Source organism: Sylvia atricapilla, chromosome 2, assembly GCF_009819655.1.
Source record: "Sylvia atricapilla isolate bSylAtr1 chromosome 2, bSylAtr1.pri, whole genome shotgun sequence".
In the NCBI taxonomy this organism is placed as follows: Eukaryota; Metazoa; Chordata; class Aves; order Passeriformes; family Sylviidae; genus Sylvia; species Sylvia atricapilla.
Genome location: NC_089141.1, coordinates 64,920,932 through 64,943,117, shown reverse-complemented (window position 1 = coordinate 64,943,117; position 22,186 = coordinate 64,920,932). Strand labels below are relative to the sequence as shown.

At 41.2% G+C, this 22,186-nt stretch overlaps 1 protein-coding gene across 4 annotated transcripts in view; it reads left to right on the top strand.

The window, feature by feature from the left end:
* KLF12 (KLF transcription factor 12) overlaps positions 1-22,186 on the top strand; it is a 232,740-nt gene that overhangs the window by 138,929 nt on the left and 71,625 nt on the right. For all 4 annotated transcript variants that reach the window (XM_066313389.1, XM_066313390.1, XM_066313391.1 and 1 more), the window contains 2 exons: positions 3,505-4,054; positions 18,989-19,124. In XM_066313389.1, the coding sequence (XP_066169486.1) occupies positions 3,505-4,054; positions 18,989-19,124 (686 nt within the window). The remainder of the gene's footprint in view (positions 1-3,504; positions 4,055-18,988; positions 19,125-22,186) is intronic.

The window sequence follows — 22,186 nt, the reverse complement described above, 5'->3', positions numbered from 1 at the left end:
AATAGTGTTCTGAGAATTCAGCCATTCCTTTTGGCTTCCTTGCTACTCTTCTTCCCTTAGTTTCTCATTCTGGAGTAGCTGTCATCATTGGGAAAAGTTTACTTATACCATCCATTTTCAGAAAATAATGATAAATTTAATTTTCAAAGTTTTGATTCACATACTGATCAAATAGAGTTTTGGCAGGTTAGATAAAATCTGAGGTCACAGAGGGACATCTATATACCACTTGTAGCTCACTGTAAGGGAGCTTGTGTTTTGTTTACCACCAGCAGAAGAAATTATAGCACTTGCTTGCAATTTTTATCTTAAATATGAGACATACAAACCTGTTTTGATAAGGATCCTGCTGTCTTTGTCCACTGACATTAGTCACATCCTGCATTTACCAAAAAAAGGGCATCCTTACTCTTAGAGTTTCGTCAGAGAAAGACAGCTGTGGATGGGTATACCAGTTGTCATCCTATCCTGTTTGGAGAAATTCATTAAGGGATTGTAAAGTTTCACTTCACTTCAGTGAAACTAGTTTCACTACTGAAGATTGAAATAATAATATCAACTGTGTTATAGTACACAGAGACTGTGTGGCCTGTCCAGCAGTTCTGGACAAGAGTATCTAGGGAAGGTTATATGGAATATGAGGAATGTACAAACAAAAGTAAATGTAGAAGAGCTGTTAAAGAGACCGGGATTTGTATGAGAGTCTAAAGTTACACGTTACTTTTTTTCTGAATTCCCAAAGGAGTAGGTGTAATTACTGTAGTGAAACAAAGGCCCGTTCGTAGCACATGCTAGAAAAATCTGTAAGTCATGACCTGTGCTTTGTCTCAAAGACCATTTACTCTGTCCATGGAACAAATACTTTGTATGGTACAGGTACAGGAGAGTTTGGGGTTCTTTACTCATCTTGTGAGGGACCTAGTGCTGCTTGCTGAAAAGGCAGGTGGGATTCGAGGCAGATGCACTCAGTTTGGCAATAGACTGCTTTTGAGGTCTGTGTGGATCCCTTGTGTCCAGTCCCTTGTGGCAGTGGATCAACCTGGTATCTGCCTCTGGCACCCAGGGAAAACCTGGAAGTAAGGCAACATAGGATTTCTTGCGTGGTGGATTTATCTATGCTGCGGATAGAGAGCTGGCCGTTCGTGCTGCTTCTAGATGACACTTGTGTGGCTGTATGCATGAGGGGATCCCTCATCTCTCTTGCACAAGCTAATGCCATTTATCCCTATTCTCTCAAATATTTAAGATAGGAGATGCTGCCTTTGGCCTTATGAGGGTTCAGGTGTAGCCTGTGCAGGATGTCCCTCTCCACTTTGCCTTTGCTCTGGTACCTGTCTGTTCAGTTCAGCAGAACCAGTCTGTCTGCCCAAGTACACATAGATGAGACTTGTCAGGATTTGACAAATTAACTTCTTGTGCCACATATGTTTTGTCTTTATGATGGCGTAGTGGGGGAATCTCACTATGGACAATAGCCAGGATAAGGTGTTTCAGAGGAGGTTACCAGGCATCATCACCTGGTAATTATGGGCAGGTTTGCTTTCTTAAGGAAAAGCTTTACATAGCCTTGTCACTCATGGCTGGTTATGTGCTCTGAAAAGTAACCTGTTCTTCACTTCATGCTCTTTTTAGCAGAAGTTCCCATTGTCTTTATAAAAAGGGATATTTTGCTTGTGTTACCTGTATTAGAACAGATTAGCAGGATTCAAGGTCCAGGTGAATTGATTACTTAGATGATGGTCTCTTTATTTTAAATTGATTTGTGTATGATTAGAGGAAGAGAACATTCCAGAGATGTTCTTGCTTTCAAATGGGGGAAAATGTCAGATTCAAGAACCAATCTAAATCAGGTCAGTAGATGAGATCTACTAGAACATCTCATCTTTCAACATGCCAGGAATAATATCCAGTTAGGCCCTTATTACTGCAGTTTTCAATATTTCAATATAAGTGTTTGTATTTTTCTTTTTCAGTAGAATTTCATTCTGTGTTGAAGCTTGTCTCTGACTCAAAACAAGGAGGGCTTTCCTTGGGAATATTTAATGTAGTTGATTATAAAAACCCCAAAGGGAATTTGTAGCTTGAATGATTGTTAGTTTATTGACAGTAGATGCATTAAAATATTTCTAGCTTAAATATTTCTGACTTAATATTTTTAGATACTTAGTAAATACTATAATCTAGAGATCAAGTTAATGCATTTAGAGCTGCTTAGGTCTGTATAGGGAGTAATTGTCTTGGGTCAAGTGAGGTTTGAAGGAGCAATGTTTTATGTTGAGGTTAGGGTTTGGTACTAGACTGTGTGAATGCCTGTCTGTAGAGAAGCTCTGCTGCAGTGCAGTGCCATGGAGTTCCTTAGCTAAGGAGCTGAAAGCTGTGCTTTGTCTTATGACATTATCTATGGACATTTCCATCTTTGCTCTGCCTGGTGAAAATTACTTGGAAAAACATTGTTAAAGAGTGGTTATTAATGATGTACTGTCAAAATGAAAAGATATATCAAATAAACTTCTCTAGGGATCTGTCTTTGGTCTAACATTATTCAAAAATTCTATTAACCTCTTTGATGACAGAAATCAAGGAAAACTATAAAAATAGCAGATAGCACCAACTCTAGAATAAATTTAGTCCAACCAGCTTTGAAAGAATGAATCTAAAGCATAAAATTACTTCATGAAGTCAGGAAAATTGTTCTCAATTAGTATGAAAATAATAATAATGTGGAAGCCTATTTAATGGGCTAGTTCAGAATAATGAGTTGCTGTAACCATTGCTTGCTCTGACAGGGCAGTCATATAAATGAGTGGCCTTGTACTGACATGTGAGTTCATTATCAATGACCATTCAGAGTGCAGAAGTCAAACACAGAACTGAAGGATTGAGGGTAGCATAGGGCAGCACCTTCGGAAAAGTGTTGTGGACAAAACTTGAAAGACCACTGTAAAGAGCAAACAGGTACTAAGGCTTGTACTTTTAAAGCAGACATGTGACAGAAAGAAATAGCCAAGTCTGCCTAGTCTAGAAGAAGGCAAATGTGTGGGGGGAAATTACAGTCTTTGAGCATGCAGAAAGTTGTTTGAGGAACGGTGGTAACCATTTTTTCTTCTTGTCTGAGTGATGATGACACAAGAGAGTAATGCTGCGGTTTAAAATTAGATGTTAGAAAAAAATGTTCTGTCAATATAAATAGTTGTTACTGCTGAAGATCCTAAAGATTTTGTCATCGGTGACTTTGCATAGTGTGAAAAACCAGGATGATTTTGTACTGTTCATCCTGTCACTTTCTAAGAAATGAGAATAGATTTTTTCTTTTTAATATTCTGTTCAAACGGAATGTCTGTATTTTTTAACATAGTTTACACTTTAAAATTATGAGCTGACCCAAGAAAAGGAAACAAGTCCTTTGGCTTTCACAATCAAGTTGTGTGGTGTGCATTAGCAATTGGATGTGCAAGTCATCTTTAGCCATCCATGTAACTATGTCCCTTTATTCTTCCTCAACAGTCTCCAAACGTCCACAACTACCCAGATATGGATGCTGTACCCTTGTTACTAAACAACATGAAGGCCGACCCCACGGAGGATTCATTGTCTACAGACCATTTCCAAACACAGACTGAACCAGTGGACTTGTCAATAAACAAAGCCAGGTCGTCCCCTACAGCAGCCTCATCTTCACCGGTTTCCATGACAGCATCAGCCTCCTCCCCTTCCTCTACTTCTACTTCTTCTTCTTCTTCTTCTAGTCGGCCAGCTTCATCCCCCACAGTAATAACATCAGTCTCCTCAGCAGCATCTGTACCGTCAGTATTAACTCCAGGTCCTCTTGTGGCCTCTGCATCTGGTGTTGGAGGCCAGCAGTTTTTGCACATTATCCATCCAGTACCACCTTCAAGTCCCATGAACTTGCAGTCCAACAAAATGAGTCATGTGCACCGTATCCCCGTGGTGGTACAGTCGGTACCTGTTGTCTATACAGCTGTGAGATCACCTGGGAATATGAACAACACTATAGTAGTACCACTGTTGGAGGATGGGAGAAGCCATGTCAAAGGTAAGGTGGAGCCACTTTTGTACATCTGTGGCATCTCTGAAACTGGTCTTGTATGAGAAAAGCATGATAATGATTATAAAGTTAGGTTTCCATACATACTGTGTTGTTGGTGAAAAGACATACAATTTACATGATTGGGTAAATCGTGTAAAAAGTCTTTAAAAGACTTTAAAAGTCTTATCCCAGATGATCTTTAAAGTAAATAAGTTTTTAAATGAAGACTGAGTTCAGCAGTGGCGTTGGATGCTTGGACAACTTGTGGCAGGTTTTGTCCTGAGAGAAATAAATCCTCCCCAGAAGCTGAAGAAGTAGGAGAATGGAAAAAATGTCAGTATATGATATTAATGACAATATATAAAACATCATAGATGAACATGGAAAACTCACCAGGTGTTTCAGATTTAGCAAGAGGAGGAATGTCAGAGGGATTGTTCCCCAGCAAGGAGAAGGCAATCATTGGGTTCTAGGAATGTGGGGAGAAAAGACTTGGGGACCAAAGAGCATTAGCAGATGCAGAGAAGTAAGTTTTATTAAGCTTAAGGAGTGTCAGTGCAGTACTTCGAATTAGGTTTCTTCTTCCAGATTAAACAGCAGAAGGGAAGGAAGCCACCCAGAGTGTTTATGTTGGGAATGAGTTTTGCAGACACAGGACCTGAGAGGCACATAGAAGTGTGAAGGAAGGAAGAGGCACATGTCAGAAGGATGGATACACTCTTGAGGTGTCCAAAGAACACAGAAAGGGGAGCTGGAAAGCAAGAAAGAGTGAGAGAACCTAACAGTTACTGAGGGAGCAAAAACTTGTTAGATAGTGAGATGATGGCTGGAGGAAGGAAAGAAAAAACAGATGTGCCCAGAAACTTGTAAAGCACAGCTTTATAAAGGGGGCATTAGTGACAGATATGGGAATATGAGGAAAGGAATGGGATACTCATTTCAAGGCTCATTGCACGTGAGTGGATAAAATACGGTAATTTTCCCCTGAAATGAGGTATTGCTTGAGGCAGAAAGGGAGGGTATTGACAGATAACCTTACTTTGGGACTTATGAGACTGCAGGACATTTAGTCTTATGACATCTCCTGTGTTCCTAATTGCATAGTGAACAGGTCTCAACAACTTGTTTCTCACCTCTCAAGTCTTGATAAAACCTCAGTTTTTGATAAACTGGCAACTCTGTGTTATTGTTCAGGACTACGGTGGTGGGTAATTCAGATGTTCAGGAGCATCCTATTGTCTATTAGTCTGTGTTTCTCCTACTATTCCCTCACTACCCAAGTGAGGACTGTGCCCTCTTAATAGGCTTGGACATAGGAAATGTTCTGAGTCTAGTTTTAAATTATCTTAGTCTAGTTTTAAGCCTCAAAATGATGGTTTAGGTTTTATTAATTTCATACAGTTATGTAATTTTACCCCTTTGTGCCTTTAGATCAAGAAATTGTGAGTGAAACCAGAACTTTGTACCATGTAGTCTACGAAAAAAAGCCCAAACAAACAGAAAAAGGAAAGTTTTAGTCTGTATTTTGATTTTGGAGCTTCAAGGTGTGCATAACTGAGCTCATCAAGAAATTTTCCTGTTCGTTTTCTTTGCAAAGGTGCTAGTTGGTTGTGGTAGAAGTCTCCTCTATAGGAAGCACCTCCTGATCTTGTAAAACTGGAACTTTCCTACCCCAGTTTCATCAACAAAATTCCAGAATTAAATGTGCTGTAGGGATTTTGGCCCATGAACTCCATGCCTTCTGACCTGCCCTGACAATATGGCCTTTGTGCTCTAATTGGCAGAGGTCATTAGCCCCTGCATCATGTATTAATACACAGTTAAAAATAAGGGATTAACAGTTCTTCAGTTTCTGAGTTTTTTCCTCATATACGTTGTACTCATTTTGTTGTTCTTAATTATTTTGATTAAAATGTTCAGGTTAATTTAAATAAATACAATAGAAGTAAATTGGGCAGAAATCCACTCTAGGTAGTAATCTTTTATCAGCATTTGCTGGAGTGTTTTTCATTCTTTAATACAAAACAATATAAATAATTAAATGCCGTGATATTGCGCAAATTAACCAATTAAATGATTTTCATATGTGTGCAGACTAAATTCCCTTCAATGATCATCTCTTGTGCTGATAACAAAAAATAAATGTACACAAATCCTAACAGGACATTGTTGTCAAATTTAATTAGTTTCTAATCCTCTACCAGCTGATGGACAAATGCAGGTTTGGAGTCATCTAGACTCACAGCTTTCAGCTTCTACATGAATGCTGATAGTTTTCAGAAACAGAAAAATTTGCACACTGAAACACTTGATCAACAGAAAGCATTAGCAGCATAATCCCTGTGTTATTCCTGCACTGGTGCTAATTCAGAGACTGCGTGGATGATCCAGGAGTGCCAGTTGAGAAGCACTTAAAATTATATTTTATATTAACCTTTATCTAAGCCCTTTTCACACAGTTGAGACTAAAGCACTTTCCTGAAAAGAGATATTTTTAAGTAAAAATTAATGAAAATTACATCAGACCTGAGTTCAGACCTTTCCTGTTTTTCTAGGTTTATGGTGATGAGGGGAACAAATACAAGAAACAGGGCATTGAGAAAAACTTTTTCTTTGTTTTTTCCATTTTGTTTTTCTCATGCTGAATTTTCCTCTTCCTTCCAGGTTTGACTAAAACCATTTAATTTTTAGGTTTTTTGCAAAACCTTCTCAAGCTGTCACCATCCCTCTAAATACTGTCTCCAGGTGTTTGCTCAGGTGGCTTTCTGCTTCCCCTGATGCTCTCCAGTCTTCCTTTCTCTTGCTCTCTCAGACAAAACTTTCCTGGTGCCTGCTTTTTTAGGCAGTTCAAGCAAATAGTTCTTTCTTCATGTTCTGTTTGAGTTCTCTCTTCCCTCTGGCGCAAGAAATGGCTACCTTGTCTTCTGCTTCCCCTTCTTTTTCTATTTTTCTATTTTTTTTCTAGTCTTTCCCATCTTGCTGACTGCTCTTTGAGTGCCACTTTCAGCAGCTCTGCTTCGTCTTCCCCTCCTTTTCTCTTTATATTTCTAAGCTATACTGTCATCTTCTCCACTTCTGTGCCTCCTTCTCCATGGTGTCATTTGTCGTGGCATTCTTTGTCTCACCATCCTTCAGAAGAGTCTCAGATCTCCTTTTCAGCCTCCCAGTTTGCTGTCTATTTCTGCTGTCTATCCTGCCTCCTCCTCTTTTTTTTTTTTTGCTTGCAAGGTTTCTTATTGTTTTGAAGACACATAGCCCTTGTATATACAAGGTGCCAGCAGCATCCCATCAGGTCCTGTGCCACATGCTACACCCCAAGGCGGGCAGCAGGAGACGGGGCTGTCATGCTGCAAAAGCACCCTGATGTCAGAGTGATGTGCTTTGGCAGGATAAAAACCTAGTCTAAGTCAAAACCAGCACTGGTGCATTTTTAGGAAGTTACTAACGATGCTTAATTAGAAGGTAATTAGTGAATGCTATTTTTGGTGTCAGTAATACAACACTTATCATTTACAAATCTTGGTAAATTCCTACAAGTTGCTGACACCACAACACTCAGCTGTGAACACACACATAGTTATGTGCAGACTCCCCTGGGACCATGCACCTTGCTCCCCTGATCTGCCCGTTGGGGAGGACATACTCAAAGGAGATTCCCAGAGCAGTGGGGTCTCTGTGCAGCCCCTGCAGCACCAGCCTGGCTCTGCAAGTTGTCCCCTACAACCCTCTCATCTTATTTCATACACACAAAGCAGAGTAATGCATTAGGGCTGTCAGGCACAGAGGGGAAGGGAGCCAGGCACAAGTCCTCATGGACACCACAGGGCCAGGTTGTGCCCTTTGCCACCCCTACAACCTGGCAGAGTCAAAGTTTGCTTCCTTCAATGTTCACTGCTCTTGTCACAGCCTTAAAAAGTGCTTTTGGAGGTTTTCTCCTGTGAGAATTAGGTGACTAGATGTTATTGTACATTGAGATATTCAATGAAACAGCATTATAGTCCCATGAAAAACTCTTTCCTTGCTTTTTTCCCTCCCTGTTTAGCAATAGTGAGCATTGGTAAACGTTTAATTATAGGCCCAGGTGCCCAGGAAGCAACACCTACGGATAACACTGCCTGATGGTTTGCCTTAAGCCCCAACCCCTATCTGCAGTTGCCCCAAGTCTGTCTGTATGTTAACAATTTAGACTAACATTTTTGATAGTGCTTTTGATAGTGCCTCAAGCTGTTTGGTTTCTTTCTCTTTTTTTCCTTCCCTTAAGAGGAAACTTTCCTTCCCTTAAGAGGAAACATAAGAAAAAAACCTATTCCACTCTTCCTGCGACTAAGGGTAGAAAAAAAATGCAGAAAATTTTTCTACATTGGAAAATTTATTTCAGCCTGCTTGCTTTTTTTCTTGTGAAAAACTGTAGAATCCCAGTGTTTTATGACATGAATGTCATGCTTGGTTTATATCCATGGATACTACTGGCAAATCATGTCCCTCTAGCAGCAGGTTTTGCCAAATACAATATCCTTAAAAATTGTTTACTGTAGTTCAGAGGAGTTACTGCATTCATTGAAGAGCCTTTTAGAAGCTCTTTCCTGATTGATAATGGTGAATGAAGGACTGGTGCAGCTTTGATATTTCTGGGGTTTTGGAATCAAATTTATGGATTCTCATTCTTACAGGTTTTTATGTTTTCAGAAGACACAATCAGTTGCAAAATTCAGCAGTCAGAACATTATAAATTTAAATTTGTCAGCTGAACTTCATCTACTTCCCTGTACATAACAGCTAAAATGATGTGGACTAATGGACTATATTTATGTTATATCTGTATAAAGACCTGGCAGGAATATACAGGTTTTGCCTTTCCACAGTTTGCACATGCTATATTCCTCATGATGGATGTATTAATAAGTAGTAAATACAGTATCTTTTGCTGCAGATTTTTTGTGACTTAAAATAGGTAGTACCATTAGATTGCATTATCCACTGCTCTTGTTGTTTTTTTAAAGCAGAGCCTGTTATTTCTGCCTACTGTAAAGTTTATTCCGCGAAAGAAAATGCAATTTGTAGTACAAAGATAGAAATTAGGAGAACTGCTACATATATTCTAAGGTCAGATTATGCAGTCTGTTTATATAAATTATGCTATGGAAGAGACTTTTAATTAAAAGCAGTAGCGTTGCCTTTTTTGTTTCATGTGGAATGATTATCCTTTCTGCGTTTTAGTAGACTGTTATTTTGGATTTGTGTTGAGGCTGAGAGTTTCTACTTTAGCCACTATTATTCTATTATTATGCACAAAAATCTTTTGTGGCTGTACATATTCCAGCCTGTCCACCTCCCCCCTGCTGCCCCCCAGAATGTTGAATATCTCTCCCCTTCTTTGCTTGGTTCAGCTGGAATAAACACTAGTGGTTCTGGGAAAGCAGGAACAGGTTGGCCGTGGCTGGCCAGGAGGAGAAGCAGGCAGAGGAGAAGCTTGTGTTCAGGGTGGGACCTGTGCTCTTGAAGATAGTGCCCATTATTTAAGAGCTTGAGTAAACAGTAGTTTTTGCCATAATGGAGAGTTAAAACACAGGCTATAAGTTAGCCTGCGGTATTTGAAGCCAAGGAGGTTGATTTAAGACAAAATGGATTAGGTTAACTGTAGGGACTTCCCTAAACAGTCGTCTACTTAAATTTCCCAAAAAGTAGTGCTTCTAGTGATTTACTAGAGACATACTTAGGTTTTTTCACTGTAGAAAAAAAAAGCTCTTTTAAGATTCATCATTATGATTCGTTCATGTTCATGTTCGTTGTTCGTTTTCAACTAGGAAGGATTTGAGGAAGGTAATGAGGTAGAGGCATATTCCAACTTGATTTGCAAAGCCAAGCATGAGTGGGGTGAATAAATCTATTTTGACATAGCCTAAGTCCATGCACCTTTTGGAAGCTGTTATTTCCTTGTCTTCCACACCAAGAATGCCTCTGGCCCTTCAGTTCTGTGTTCTCACCAGGGCTGAGCTTTGATCCGCTTGCTTTTATCCCATGAATTTGGATCCAGCAGAAACACATGCCTAAAACTTCTCATCTCTGCCTTGGGTTTTATTGTGCCTTGGACCAACCTGCTGAAAGCTTCCTGATGTCTAAAATATCTCTGGCTGGTTGCAATGTGTAACTTGCAGTCTGCTACCATTGTGTAGTAGTTTTGCAGTATTTTATTTAATATTAAATATATTCCGTCCTTATTATTTTCTTCGTTTACTTTTGATGATAGAGTATTTGTATACTGGATGTTCAGCAAGTTATAAATCTCAGTAGTCTTAGTAGTTTCTTTTTTTTGTGTAGATGAGGTCTCCTGGCATTGAAATAGCTTAGAAAGAGAAAAATCCCTTGTTTAAAAAATGGGTCTGTATGTTTATGTATACAACCCAGTGATGGAGATGCTTAAGTATGTGCATATATTACATCCGTGCAATTCCTCTTACCTCTGTATTTCTCCATTTAGCTATTCTTTTACAGGTTTATGGGAAATTATTTGACTGTTGAAATTATTTCAAATATGATCCTTTGATTGGATCATAGCAATTAATATTTTCTGCTAGATTAGTTGCACTGTGCATTCAGTGCCAGTTCCCATTCTCTGTGAACCATAACCATGCTAGGTGCAGTTAACTGCTCAAGCCATATAGTCCCATAAAATCTTAATAAAATCTGAAAACTGTGGAGTATGGGCAATCTTGCTATAAATTGTAATAAAAATTACCCCTGTAGACTCTATATTCTGACCATTACATTCATGGATACTGCTGCTTTGTACATAAAGTTTTATGTAATAAATTGACCAATTCTGCTGCCCGTATCGGGCACCAAGCTGTTTTGATCAAAAATCTGATAGGAGCACTCAGAGCATTTTTCTGATGCATAAAGCATTTATAATGAACTTTAAATAGGAAGAAAAAGGCCATATATGTGCTTTATATAGTATGAACTGGCTTAGGAGGAGGAAATAGTGAATATCATCATTCACATGCTAGGTCTGTAAAGACACAATTTTGTTTCCTAGAATGCATTAAATAAACCTGAGTACAACACAGTCTCTGAGGTCATAATTTTAGGTAGCTCCTGTACATCTGCATCTGGAAGTGTTGTTTCCACCATTAAAAATGCATAGTGATGTCTGTTGCAGTTTTTTTAATGCTCTCCTGATGAGCAAGTCCATGCTGGTGTCCTGTTCTCTAAAAGAAATTCCAGGAAGGAGGATGCTCATTTGTTTCAGACATCAGACTGTGGTGTGAGGCTGCACTTCCACAGTTGTAGAACCTATTTTCCAAGAGTAACCAAGAAGGATGGAGATTCGTTTTTCCCTTTGCTTGGGGATTTGATCTGCCCAGATGCATTTATTATCAGATACATTTGAGACAGTTTCAGTTTAAGAAAGAGCAGAGGACTTGCTCTTGGCCAGCAGCTTTCTTGCAATATTTCAGAAACTGAACTATACTGCATGCCAAAATTAAGAGCCCAGAGTTATGATGTAGATACTGCAGTATTCATAACTGCAGTGTTCCTGATGCTGGCAGATTAATTGTGCATTATGCTAAAATGTGAGTGCCATACAGTTTTCTTAGCTATATTTTCCATTTCCATCCTTCTAGGAGTTTGGCAGCAACTGTCTGTTACTTCAGTCCTTCATGCTCTGCAGACACAGGGACACACTTGTAACAGCAGTACTAATGAGATTCTTGTAAATGTTAATTTTGACGTGTGCAAAATAATATTTGGTTTTCCATTCCTAATGGGAGTAAGTACAAAGCAGCATTGCTTGCAGCTGGAGACAGTATTTCACCTGTTGTATGCCAACATGGACTGAAATCAGCTGGAGAGGAGTTTGGTGGAAACATCAATGGTGACCCTTTCTGGCTTATCTGAGGCACCTCATGTTTCTACATCATTTAAACTTCCATCACAATAAAAATCTGTGACTGTGTTTCTGAGACCAAACCCATCACTCGGGCATAGATCAGAACTGGCAAGGCTGGAGGGGCTTCCCCACCATCAAGCCTGATGTCTCAGCTAGAGTAGGTCTTGGTGTCTGCTCAGTGCAGAGCTGTGTAACCCTGATCCTGACAGGCAAGTCCTAGTGAGTGAAGGGCAGGACCGGTTGGAAACCCCGTCATGAAACAACCATTTTGATTAGGAGGTTGGTAAGGCATCCTTCAGAGAAAGCAGGGTGGGGAGTTTAAAATGTGAAACAAAAGCAAGCGAACTCTGAATATTTGGAACTCCTTTCAAAGATCAGGAATATATTTTTAATTCTTTTAAGAAAATAATGGTAATTTAGTTCTTACTGTGGTGTGGTCTGTTAGCAGACCTACGTGTGGGTAAGTTTACAAAGTTGTTAGCTAACAAGTAAATGCACAAAACTGATTTTTTTAAGCTGAAGTGAGACACGGGTATTTCAGAATGCTGAAATTTTCTCTCTTCTTTCATACTAGCAAAGCATCATGACTCACAAAGAGACATTTCAACATCCATTAATTATTGTGTGGCCTAGCTATAAATTGAGGCAAAACTCCTAATGGTTACCTTGTTTTCTCCTGCTCTTAAATATTTCATTCATGTGTAGCCCAAGGGGCTCATATTTGCCTTTAAATCAAAGATAGGATGTAGACATAAAATTATTTCTAGTGGGTGTTCGCAAGCCTAATGATGGGATGAGTTTTCCTGTGAGTGAAAGGGATGAAATTTGCCTAGGGAAAGTAAATCAGATTGCAGTAAGTGTGAACTGCCAGTGGTGATAGCATGTTGTGGGGTGTGGCCCTTTTCATGCCACCTGCAGGCATCCAGATGCAGGGCTTTTGGCAATGCTTGGCTTTGTCTGACCAGATCAGAGCACTTGAGGTGTGTATGCCTGATAATCACTGAAAAGAAGCAAAGATGTTAGAACATACCTGGTTGAAGCCCAAATACGACAGACGGGGGAGAAAAATTATCTAGCATCCTAGTATGAACAGCACATGTGTGAGAATGGGAGGAGGGGTGCTGGGCTCTTGTCAGCCTGGAGCAATTTAAGTCCACAATCCCTTCCTTCCCAAGAGTTTCCAGAATGTAGGCAGGAGCACCAGTTTAGAGAATGAAGAAGGAAAAAAGTCCCCTGATGGTGTGACTGTCCTCAGGTTATTCCCCTGCGGAGATGGAGGCTTGATTCTGTTCCAAGGGGTTCAATCTGCCCTTAGCAACCGACAAGCTGGATCCTTCCCAGAGATTGTGCTTCAGTGACATGGCTAATCCTGTACCATGTCAAAACCAATGCAGCTGTGTGCCAGAAAGCACAAATTCATGCAGTGCTCATTAAAAAGCTCCTATGCAAGTTTAAATCTCTTCCAGCATTGTAGAACAGGCAGTTTTGTCCTCAGAAGCAGGATCGGGTATTGTCTGACCCCACACCCAGAATAAATTTTAGAGCCCCAAACTGTTCTGTTTGACAGAAATAGAAGCAAGCTTATATCTGATCCAGATCAGGCTTTTTCCTACTGGCAGCTGGCAGATACAATATTAATGATGATATACTTAAGTTGTGTAGTATTTACTGGCTGGTATGTGCCTTACATGAGATCCATTTGCACATCTTTCCTTAAAACAAGTGCAGGAAGTGAATTTGCTTGTAGTGCCCAGGGGGAAACTCGTTTTTTGGTACAGTTTGGCAAAAGGGCATTGAGAAGTAATTACATGTATTTGTGTGCATCATGAACAATTCTCTCTACTTTCTGTAGCAAAAAAGGATCATTGTTTCTTGAGGCTAACAAGGATGGGAGGCAACGTGGCTGCTTGCAGCCTTCAGCACATGCAGACATTCTTAGCTCCCCTGGCTCACCAGTCTATTCAGCATGGAGAGCTAACAGCTTGCTTCTCTAGCTCCTGTGCGCTCATTCAATGGCACCTTTGTCCCATGAAAGCAGCAGTCTCTGACTGGTTTCTTTTTGCTTGCCTTGCCTTAACCTCATTCACACTTTCACAAAACCACCATATAGCTCTGTTGGACAAATCTTGCCTTTCAAGAGGTGTAGCAAAGGCCAGAAAACCAGTTAAGGTTTAGGGCTTGAGCTGTATTAATTGATTGTGTCTGCCTGTGTTTGGGAGGGCTCGATTCAGGGACTCAGATAAGGCCCTTCTGGACCCATGGTCCTGAGTTCAAGCAAGAGTTTGGTTGTTGGAGCAAGGTACAGCATGAAAGGAGGGTAAAATGCACTGGCATGTTTCATGGGCTTTCCTCTACCTTGCTTGCCAGTTGCTTTCTGCTACTCACTTGTCCTCTCCCTTTTTTATCTCATTTGCTAAACTGTCTCTTGCCTGCATCTCTTCATCCTCTCCCATTTGATGTTCATTAGGCCATCTTCTTCAATCACTTTTAATTTAGTGCTTATGAACTGAGGCTGGTATTTATAAACCTTAGTGCCAGGAGTTCCACAGTTGTTCTTAGATGTCTAAGAGAAAGTCAGAGCTGTTGACATAAGTAGGAGTCATGAACTCTTAATGTGTAGCAGTCCTGTGCTGCAGTTTGCACACTGCAGAGAGTGGTGAGGAGGAGATATCTGTTAGGCTTTCAGCCAGTTGGTTATTCACATGGCTCATTTCAGGGTGGGGAGTAGCTTTAAAGGCTGTTTTCCCCTAGCAGCTGCAGCCATGCTGATGAGAAAACAGGGCAGTTCACACCAGCTGGCAGCAGCAAAGCTCAGCCTCCCGGTCAGTCACCTCAGCTCCCAAGTGCCTCGGCCACCCAAGTCTGCAAGCTGGAAGGAAGTGACAAACGAGGAGAGAGACAAAAAAGGATATATATGTGGGCTGACCTAAAAAGTAAGGGAATAATCCCTAGAATGTTGTTTTATTTACTTACAATCTTTAGTTAGGTTTTCTGCAAATGCATAACAGTGCTTGAACTACCTGCCTTTGAATTTACACACTGATACATTTCCATTTCTCACATTTTGTCCTCTCTATACTTATGTGTGGCAGCACCTCATGATGTGCTCAAACATTGGCGTCTTGTGGGGCAAACTGTACCCAGAGGGTGCAGTAAATTGTCCCTGGGTGAAAAAGTACAACCCTGTTAGGAGCTTTGTGTCTGTGCTAGAAGTGTACTTCTAGAAGAGTAGGACTTACTGAGCAGAAACAACGAGAAGGTAATTGAGAGCTTTCATCCTGGCACATTCCTGTCGTAATCTAAAATCAATACCAAATGTCACAGAGTTTCAATAATATCTTAAGGGCCAGCAATCTGCAATAAAAATGAAACAGCATGTCTTACAAAGAACAAAAGTATGTAATATTGTTCATACACGTTCATACCATCTCTTTTTATGTAGGTGTATTCACGCTCAAGTGATCAGCTTTCCTGTATAAGAGCTGTATTACAGACTAAGTTATGTAACAACTTTCGTCATTTCAAGTTAGCTTTAGCTTCTGAGCTAGCTACTTAAAACCTCTGCTGTAGTGCACATCAGATTAAACCTCAGTTAACATGCATAGGTTTTTGTTAGAATTTTAAATTCTGTGAGTAAATAACTGGCTTTCACAAATGCATCACCTGTAGCACATTTAAATATTGGGCAAATACAAGCATAACTTTTTGTAATGAGACTCACTTTAAGGGGGGAAAAATGGTTTTTCTTAGAGGGTAGTAAGGCACTGGAAGAGGTTGCCTAGATAAATTGTGGATACTCCATCCCTGGAAGTGTTCAAGGTCAGGTTGGGTGGGGCTCGGAGCAACTGGGTCTAGTGAACAGATACAGGCAAGAGATAGTTTAGCAAATGAGTTAAAAAAGGTAGAGGACAAGTGAGCCCCCCATGGCAGGGGGCCTGGAACTAAATCGTCTTTAAAGTCCCTACAAACCTAAGCCTCTCTATGATTCTGTGGGAAAAAATGGAGAATTAATGAAATGCATAGTAATAACCTCATTCTTTTAAGAAGAAGCATTAAGGAGCAAGACAGAAGTAGTGCTTCTTTCCAAATAGTTTTCTGGGGCTAAATCATCTGACTCTAGTTCAGTTGCTTTTAAATAAAATACTAGATTATCCCTCATGTTCGGGTCAAGATTACACACTGAATATCATCATGTGCGAGTTGTGATTTTAAACAGCACAGTTAGAATGGTGCTCATTCTGCCTAAAACAATATGTTTCAAACAATTTCTTAAGTTGTTGTGTTTTTCTCGTGTAGGTCATGGTTCACTGTCAACAGCCTTTGCTTTGATAAGCAAAAGGTGTTCGCCATACATGAAGAAATAATAAGCAGTCCAAACTTGCCAGCATTACTGAGGCACCTAACCTGTGTCTGTAATAGAAATAGTACTGTGCAACTGTAAATCCACTGTCATTCCAGAAGGGGTTGTTCCATCAGCTTACTGAACGTGTTTAACAGTATTTTTCTTATGAAATTCTGTAACATAAAATCCACAGCTGAAGGTTAGTTTATAATCAGTATTCTTTTACTTACAAGTGGTTTGCAGCTAAGACATAAATTAAAATTTAAGACAAACTCCCTGCATTCATCACTCATTTGTGGAGTGCTTTCTTTTCAAGAGCCCAGCTACTCATCAGTCCTACTGTTACAGCTGCACAGCTCCTGAAGTGTCTGCAGCCCTCCCCTTTTTCATTGGAACTAAGTCCCTTTTGTAGAGTTCATTAACACTGCAACATAAGAAAGATAGCATAATGGCAGATTTAACTATGACTTTTGGACATGCTTCCTAGCTGTGAGTCCACTGAACTGTTCATGCTCTCTAAAGGCAGCCTGTGATACCTATTGTCCAGGTCTGTGGTTAGCCAGAGTTGACTAGGAATTTCTCAAAAATCATATTGCAAGACCCAGAAGAAAGTGTCCTGTCTCTGATGCTGCAATGCAGGAGAGCACAACCTAACAAACTGCAACAGTTAGCTCTTTACATAAATAACCATTAATTCCCCTATTTCACCAGAGCAGATAAACACATTTTTACAGAAATCTCTGCCCTCCTTTCCCCTTCTTATGCCTCCCTTGCAGGGTCAGACATCTCTCCAGCTGCTTTTGGTGTCTCTCAGCACTTAGTAATCCTATGTGGTATTTCATGAGTAAGGAGAAACCTCTCTTTCTCCACATCACCTCTGAAGTTTGTCTATGGCACAAGCCATAGTTCCTCTCAGCACTATCCCAAGTCACAGTTGTGCCCCATATTTCCTCTCTATGCCTATCTCTTGGTTCCTTCCCCCTATCCTGCCAGGTTTTGCTTTCTTCTCCTTTGGAGGGCAGCAACCAGCATAAGAGGGAAGGCAGGTCATCAGCCTTTCTGTTCTCCTCTCCTTTCCTGTTTCCTTTTGGCAGAAAAGCTAACTCTGGTGGCCATCTGCCAGGTCCACACCCAGCTGCTCTCACTCCTCCTTCTCCTCTTCCACAGAAGGGGGGGAAGATAAGGTGCAAGAGCTCAAGGGTCAAGATAAAGGCAGGGAGATCACTTACCAATTGCCTTTACAGGCAAATAGGACTCAGCACTGGGGAAAAGTAATTTATTGCTAATTAAAAGTAGGTTAGGATGATGAGAACCACCATCCCCAACCCCCTTTTCCAGGACTCTACTCCTTGATTCCCAGCTCTTCTCCCTCCCCCATCCCAGGGGGATGGGGACTGGGGGCTGTGGTTAGTCCATAATTGTTCTTCTCTGCTGCTCTTTCTCCTCACACTGTTTCCCTGCTCCATTGTGGGTTCGCTGTAGATAGTAGTTCCATGAGGACAGTCTCCTCCAGAGACTCCCCCATTATGAAGAACCTTCTCCTCTCCATCTCCTTGCACATTGGTATCTGCAGAGCTGTTTCACATGATCCCAGAACTGTTAGTATTGGAAGGGTGATCAACCAGTCCAACATCCCTGACAAGGCAGGCTCATCTAGAGCAGGTTACACAGGAGCACATTTGGGTGGATTTTGAATGTCTCCAGAGAGGGAGGCTCCACAGTCTCCCTGTGCAGCCTGTTCCCGTGCTCTTGCCACCCTCAGTGTAAAGTGTTTGTCACACTTTTTTCTCTCACTCTTCTCTTGGCCAGTTGTTTTGCCTTTTATTAAAGCTGTTTTCCCTGAGACACCTCCACCGTCTGCAGGGCTCAGCTGTGCCCAGCAGTGGGTCAGCTGGAGTGAATGGAGCTGTCTGTGTCCAGCACAGGGCAGCCCTGGCTGCTCCTCATACAAGTCCCTACAGTGTCACTGCCAGCACCTAGGCACTTACTCCATTGCCATGCAGTATGGATACTGTAAGCTGTGGACAGGTGAAACAATCCTGCAATTCCTGATCTTCAGATGTTTGTAAGACCTGAAACTGGGTGACTTCAAAAAAATTTGTTACCTCTGCTGACACTGGTCACCTAAACGTTGCTTGGGTGTGTGAGGTTACAAGTAGTGTGGAGTGAAGGATCCTTCAGGGGCTGACAATGTTGTTGAATTGTGTCAGAAATCAGGACAACTGGGGTTTTAGATGCCTAAGTTTTAGTTGAGTGGAGTGATATGGGTTCCATCCTGATACCTCACAATGAACACTCAGAATCAGAGATTGCTCCTGATACTTTGCTGTCAAATGTACTCTTGAGTGTTCTGTGTTGTACAAAGCAGATGTAACTTTTTCCCTTTGCTTCCTGAAGTGAGGCAGCATAAGTTACTTGAGGGTAAACTGGGTTTTTGTTGGATGTGGTATGTGCAGTTGTATTTTGGTACTGCTGAATGCATTGGTGTACCCTCTGGGAATTCACTGACCTGCATGCCCCTGGAAGTGCTCACATCCAGCTGTGGCACCACTGGGTGGCTTTTCACACCAATCAGCTGATTTGGGAGGCTCAACACAAGCGGTGCTCTCCAGCCAGAGCAGGCAGATGTGTTGTGCGCCCTTATGTTGTTCTGGGACAAGATTAATTTCAGCACACTCATATTAATCCATTATATGTCTCTTTCCAGCACAAATGGACTCCCGAGGCCTATCTCCCAGACAAATTAAAAGTGACAGTGATGATGACGACCTGCCAAATGTGACCTTAGATAGCGTTAATGAAACTGGATCTACAGCGCTCTCCATAGCCAGAGCAGTACAAGAGTAAGTATCACATTCCCAGACAAGATGAGTGTTGCTGAGATGTTCCCAGGCTGACAGAGGCACCAGTGCTGCAGGGGTGTCCTCCTGCCTTTGGGCAGCATACCTGCCAGCACCTTTCCGTGGAGCTCTTCCCTTTTGGAAGAGATGACTGTATCTCTTGCCTCTCTCATGCACTTTCCCTTCCTTTCTCTCTGCCCTCATTATTAGGTTGAGTTTCAAATGGAAATTATTTCTTCCCATTTATATACTTGGAAAGCTTGCAGTGTTTTTATATCCTCTTTAAAGAGAGACCAGGTTAGATTACCACTCAAAAACATGTATTTTTTCCTTGACTGAAAGCAGCATCAGGAAGTTGATTCTAGTTGCTGTCTGATAGGAACTAGCAACATATCTCCTGAAGGACAGTGTCATTGGAAGGAAATTACTGAGCAGCTTTGAACAATTTTTCCATTGCTGTTATTTTTCTGTGTACTAACTGGTGGACAAATAATTTCTTAATGTAGTGCCTGCACTGCTTGTTTGAAAAGAAGAAACAGTTCATCATGAATGTTAGCAATTCTGTAGATGCATGAGGTTGTTCAGTCACCGTAGCAGCTGGAAGGGAACCAACTGTGAGGTAAATAAGTATTAATATCCCCATTTTATAGGTGAGGAAAATGAGGTTATGCGTAAAGGTCACCCTGTAGGTCTGAAGCAGAGCTGGAAATAGAACTAGAGCCTCCAGGCACTGAAGCCTGTGCTAGACCCACAAAACACGTTACTTTATCTGCAAGATTCAAAATATGGGCATTCTGGACATTATTAAATAAAAACGGCTATATTAAAGGCCATTAGACATTGCTAGTGTATAAATTATTATAGATGCATTTTAGATGTCTTAATATGGTATCTAAAACTGTTTTGCTTTGTTTTCCTGGACATCAACAGCTAAAAGAGCTGACATTTTGCCACGTTTGGGGAGGGACTGTCTATAGGGTTTTTTTGATTTTTGGTTTTTCTTGCATTTTCACCAGATCTGTACTACCCCATCTTCCAGCCAAGCACTGTAACTGTAAACTTCAAACCAATATTCTCCTTAAGCAGAGAGAGGTGTTCATGTGTAAGGCAAGACAGGGTGGTGGTTCTGTGATTAGCCTCCCTTTCCAACAGTGATAAAGGAGGGGAAAGTTTCTTCACCAGTGAGGCTATTGCTTGATAGACAGGTCCCATATGTATTTGCAATTTTCCAGTCACAACACCAGGCCCTGAAGTGCTAAGTATTTCTTCTCAATTTATAGCATACATAGTAAGTCAGAAAAATAAAACAACACACCATGATTTTGCACTGAATGATTTTGCACTAATTACTGAAAAAGGAAGTATGGAGCACTAGCAAATAGTTTTGATATATGACTGGCAGGCAGATACTGTTCTCTGTGATGGATATTGCTTGAACACTTAAGAATTGGTCAAACCATGGGAAGCTTTTTTAGCTTTTGTACAATGCATTCCACAGTTTGTGAAGGTAAATATGTTGAGTATTACTTGACTGGCTCTGGAGCTTAGGAATTAAATTAAGAAATTTAATAATATAACATCAGCTCATTCTTGTTACAGGTTTTATTTAAACAGTCATCTGTTAGTTTATTTCAAAAGCCCCATTAGGAAAATCTAATTTGACTGTGATCTGCAATTTGTCATCTTTACCTCGTTCTCAGTCACAGACACCACACATACAGCTGCTGAGTTGAAAAGGAATGTTGGCACTTCGTGCCGACCGCACTCAATCTATTTCTTACTTGGTCTGCAGTATTGTGCCCTACAGGGAGGCTCTGTTTTGATTTTAGGGATCTCAATGTGTACCTTAATATTAGATGTTTAGCAAAGGAGTCCACTGAAAAAGAAGCTCTCATTTGACATAGCCTTGTTGCAAAGAGGAAAGTGCCTTTGCGGCCTTCCAAAGGGAGATCCTGTGTGCTCAATTTCAGTATCTAAACTTAGACAGGAATTTCCTCCGAGGATGTGGAAAGGCACCTACTGTTCTGCTGAATAACCAGGCAACATAGGGACATGCATAGAAAGACTTCTTCAGCAGTCAGTAAAGTGCAGGTCAAAGCTTAGTGCTTTTGCTCAGTGAGAGAGGCAGGCTGGCCCTCGAGTCTGGACAACTGTCCCACAGGGGCTATCTTTTCTAGGTGAGCTTGTAAGCTCTTTCTGGTGAACAGTTGCCCAAAAAATGACTTCTTGCAAGGAGTAGCTGGGAAGTAAACCACAGTACTCCCAAAGCGATGGCAGCATCCTTTTCTTCAGTAGCAATTGTTGTTGTACATTTTTGTCTTTGTTAAATACAATGCCAGTTTGAAGGTGCTTGGTAGCAAGTGTGAGACAGCAGCTGACCTTTGCCTGCTTGCTTTTCAGTCATGTTGTAAATTATTCTGTATAAGGATTATGAACATATATATGCACACATATATGTATATATATTTGCCTAGTGCCACCCATTTTCTAAGAGCAGTAAGGGGGTTCAGACTCCAGGGATTTCAGTATCTGGTGATGCGCATTTGCTTTGAGTTGATCCTGTACAGCCCCTCACAGAGGATGTGGGGCTGTGAGGGATTGCCTCAGTGCCTTGCTTTTCCTTGCCTCCTGCCTTTCCGTGTGCGCTGTCTGTGAGGCTCAGGATTCATCTTGCCTGTGTGGGTATCTGCATCCAAGGCACTTAGCTCTCCCTGCATGCGGGCCGGGTAGCGCTTGGCACGCTCAGGCAGCAATTCCTCTGCCCTATTTGAGCTGTCTGCTTTGGGGACAGGGAAAGACTCCAGCCTGTGAGCTCCCGTTCCTCTCCATGCCCCTGGGCAGTGCAGACAGCTGCCTGGGACACACGTCATTGCTGCACCAGTTCCCTGGTGTGAGGTGAGGCCATGGCAGTCCACAGCGCCTGACCGGGGAGCCACTGTGCCAGAGGCAGGGATCGTGCTGAATGCTCCCGCATCTTCCCTTGCATCTCAGTCTGCCGGGTTTTAACCACAGGGAAATCAGCTCGTTGGCTTTTGGAGAAACTGTTATTTTAATCTGGCCATTTT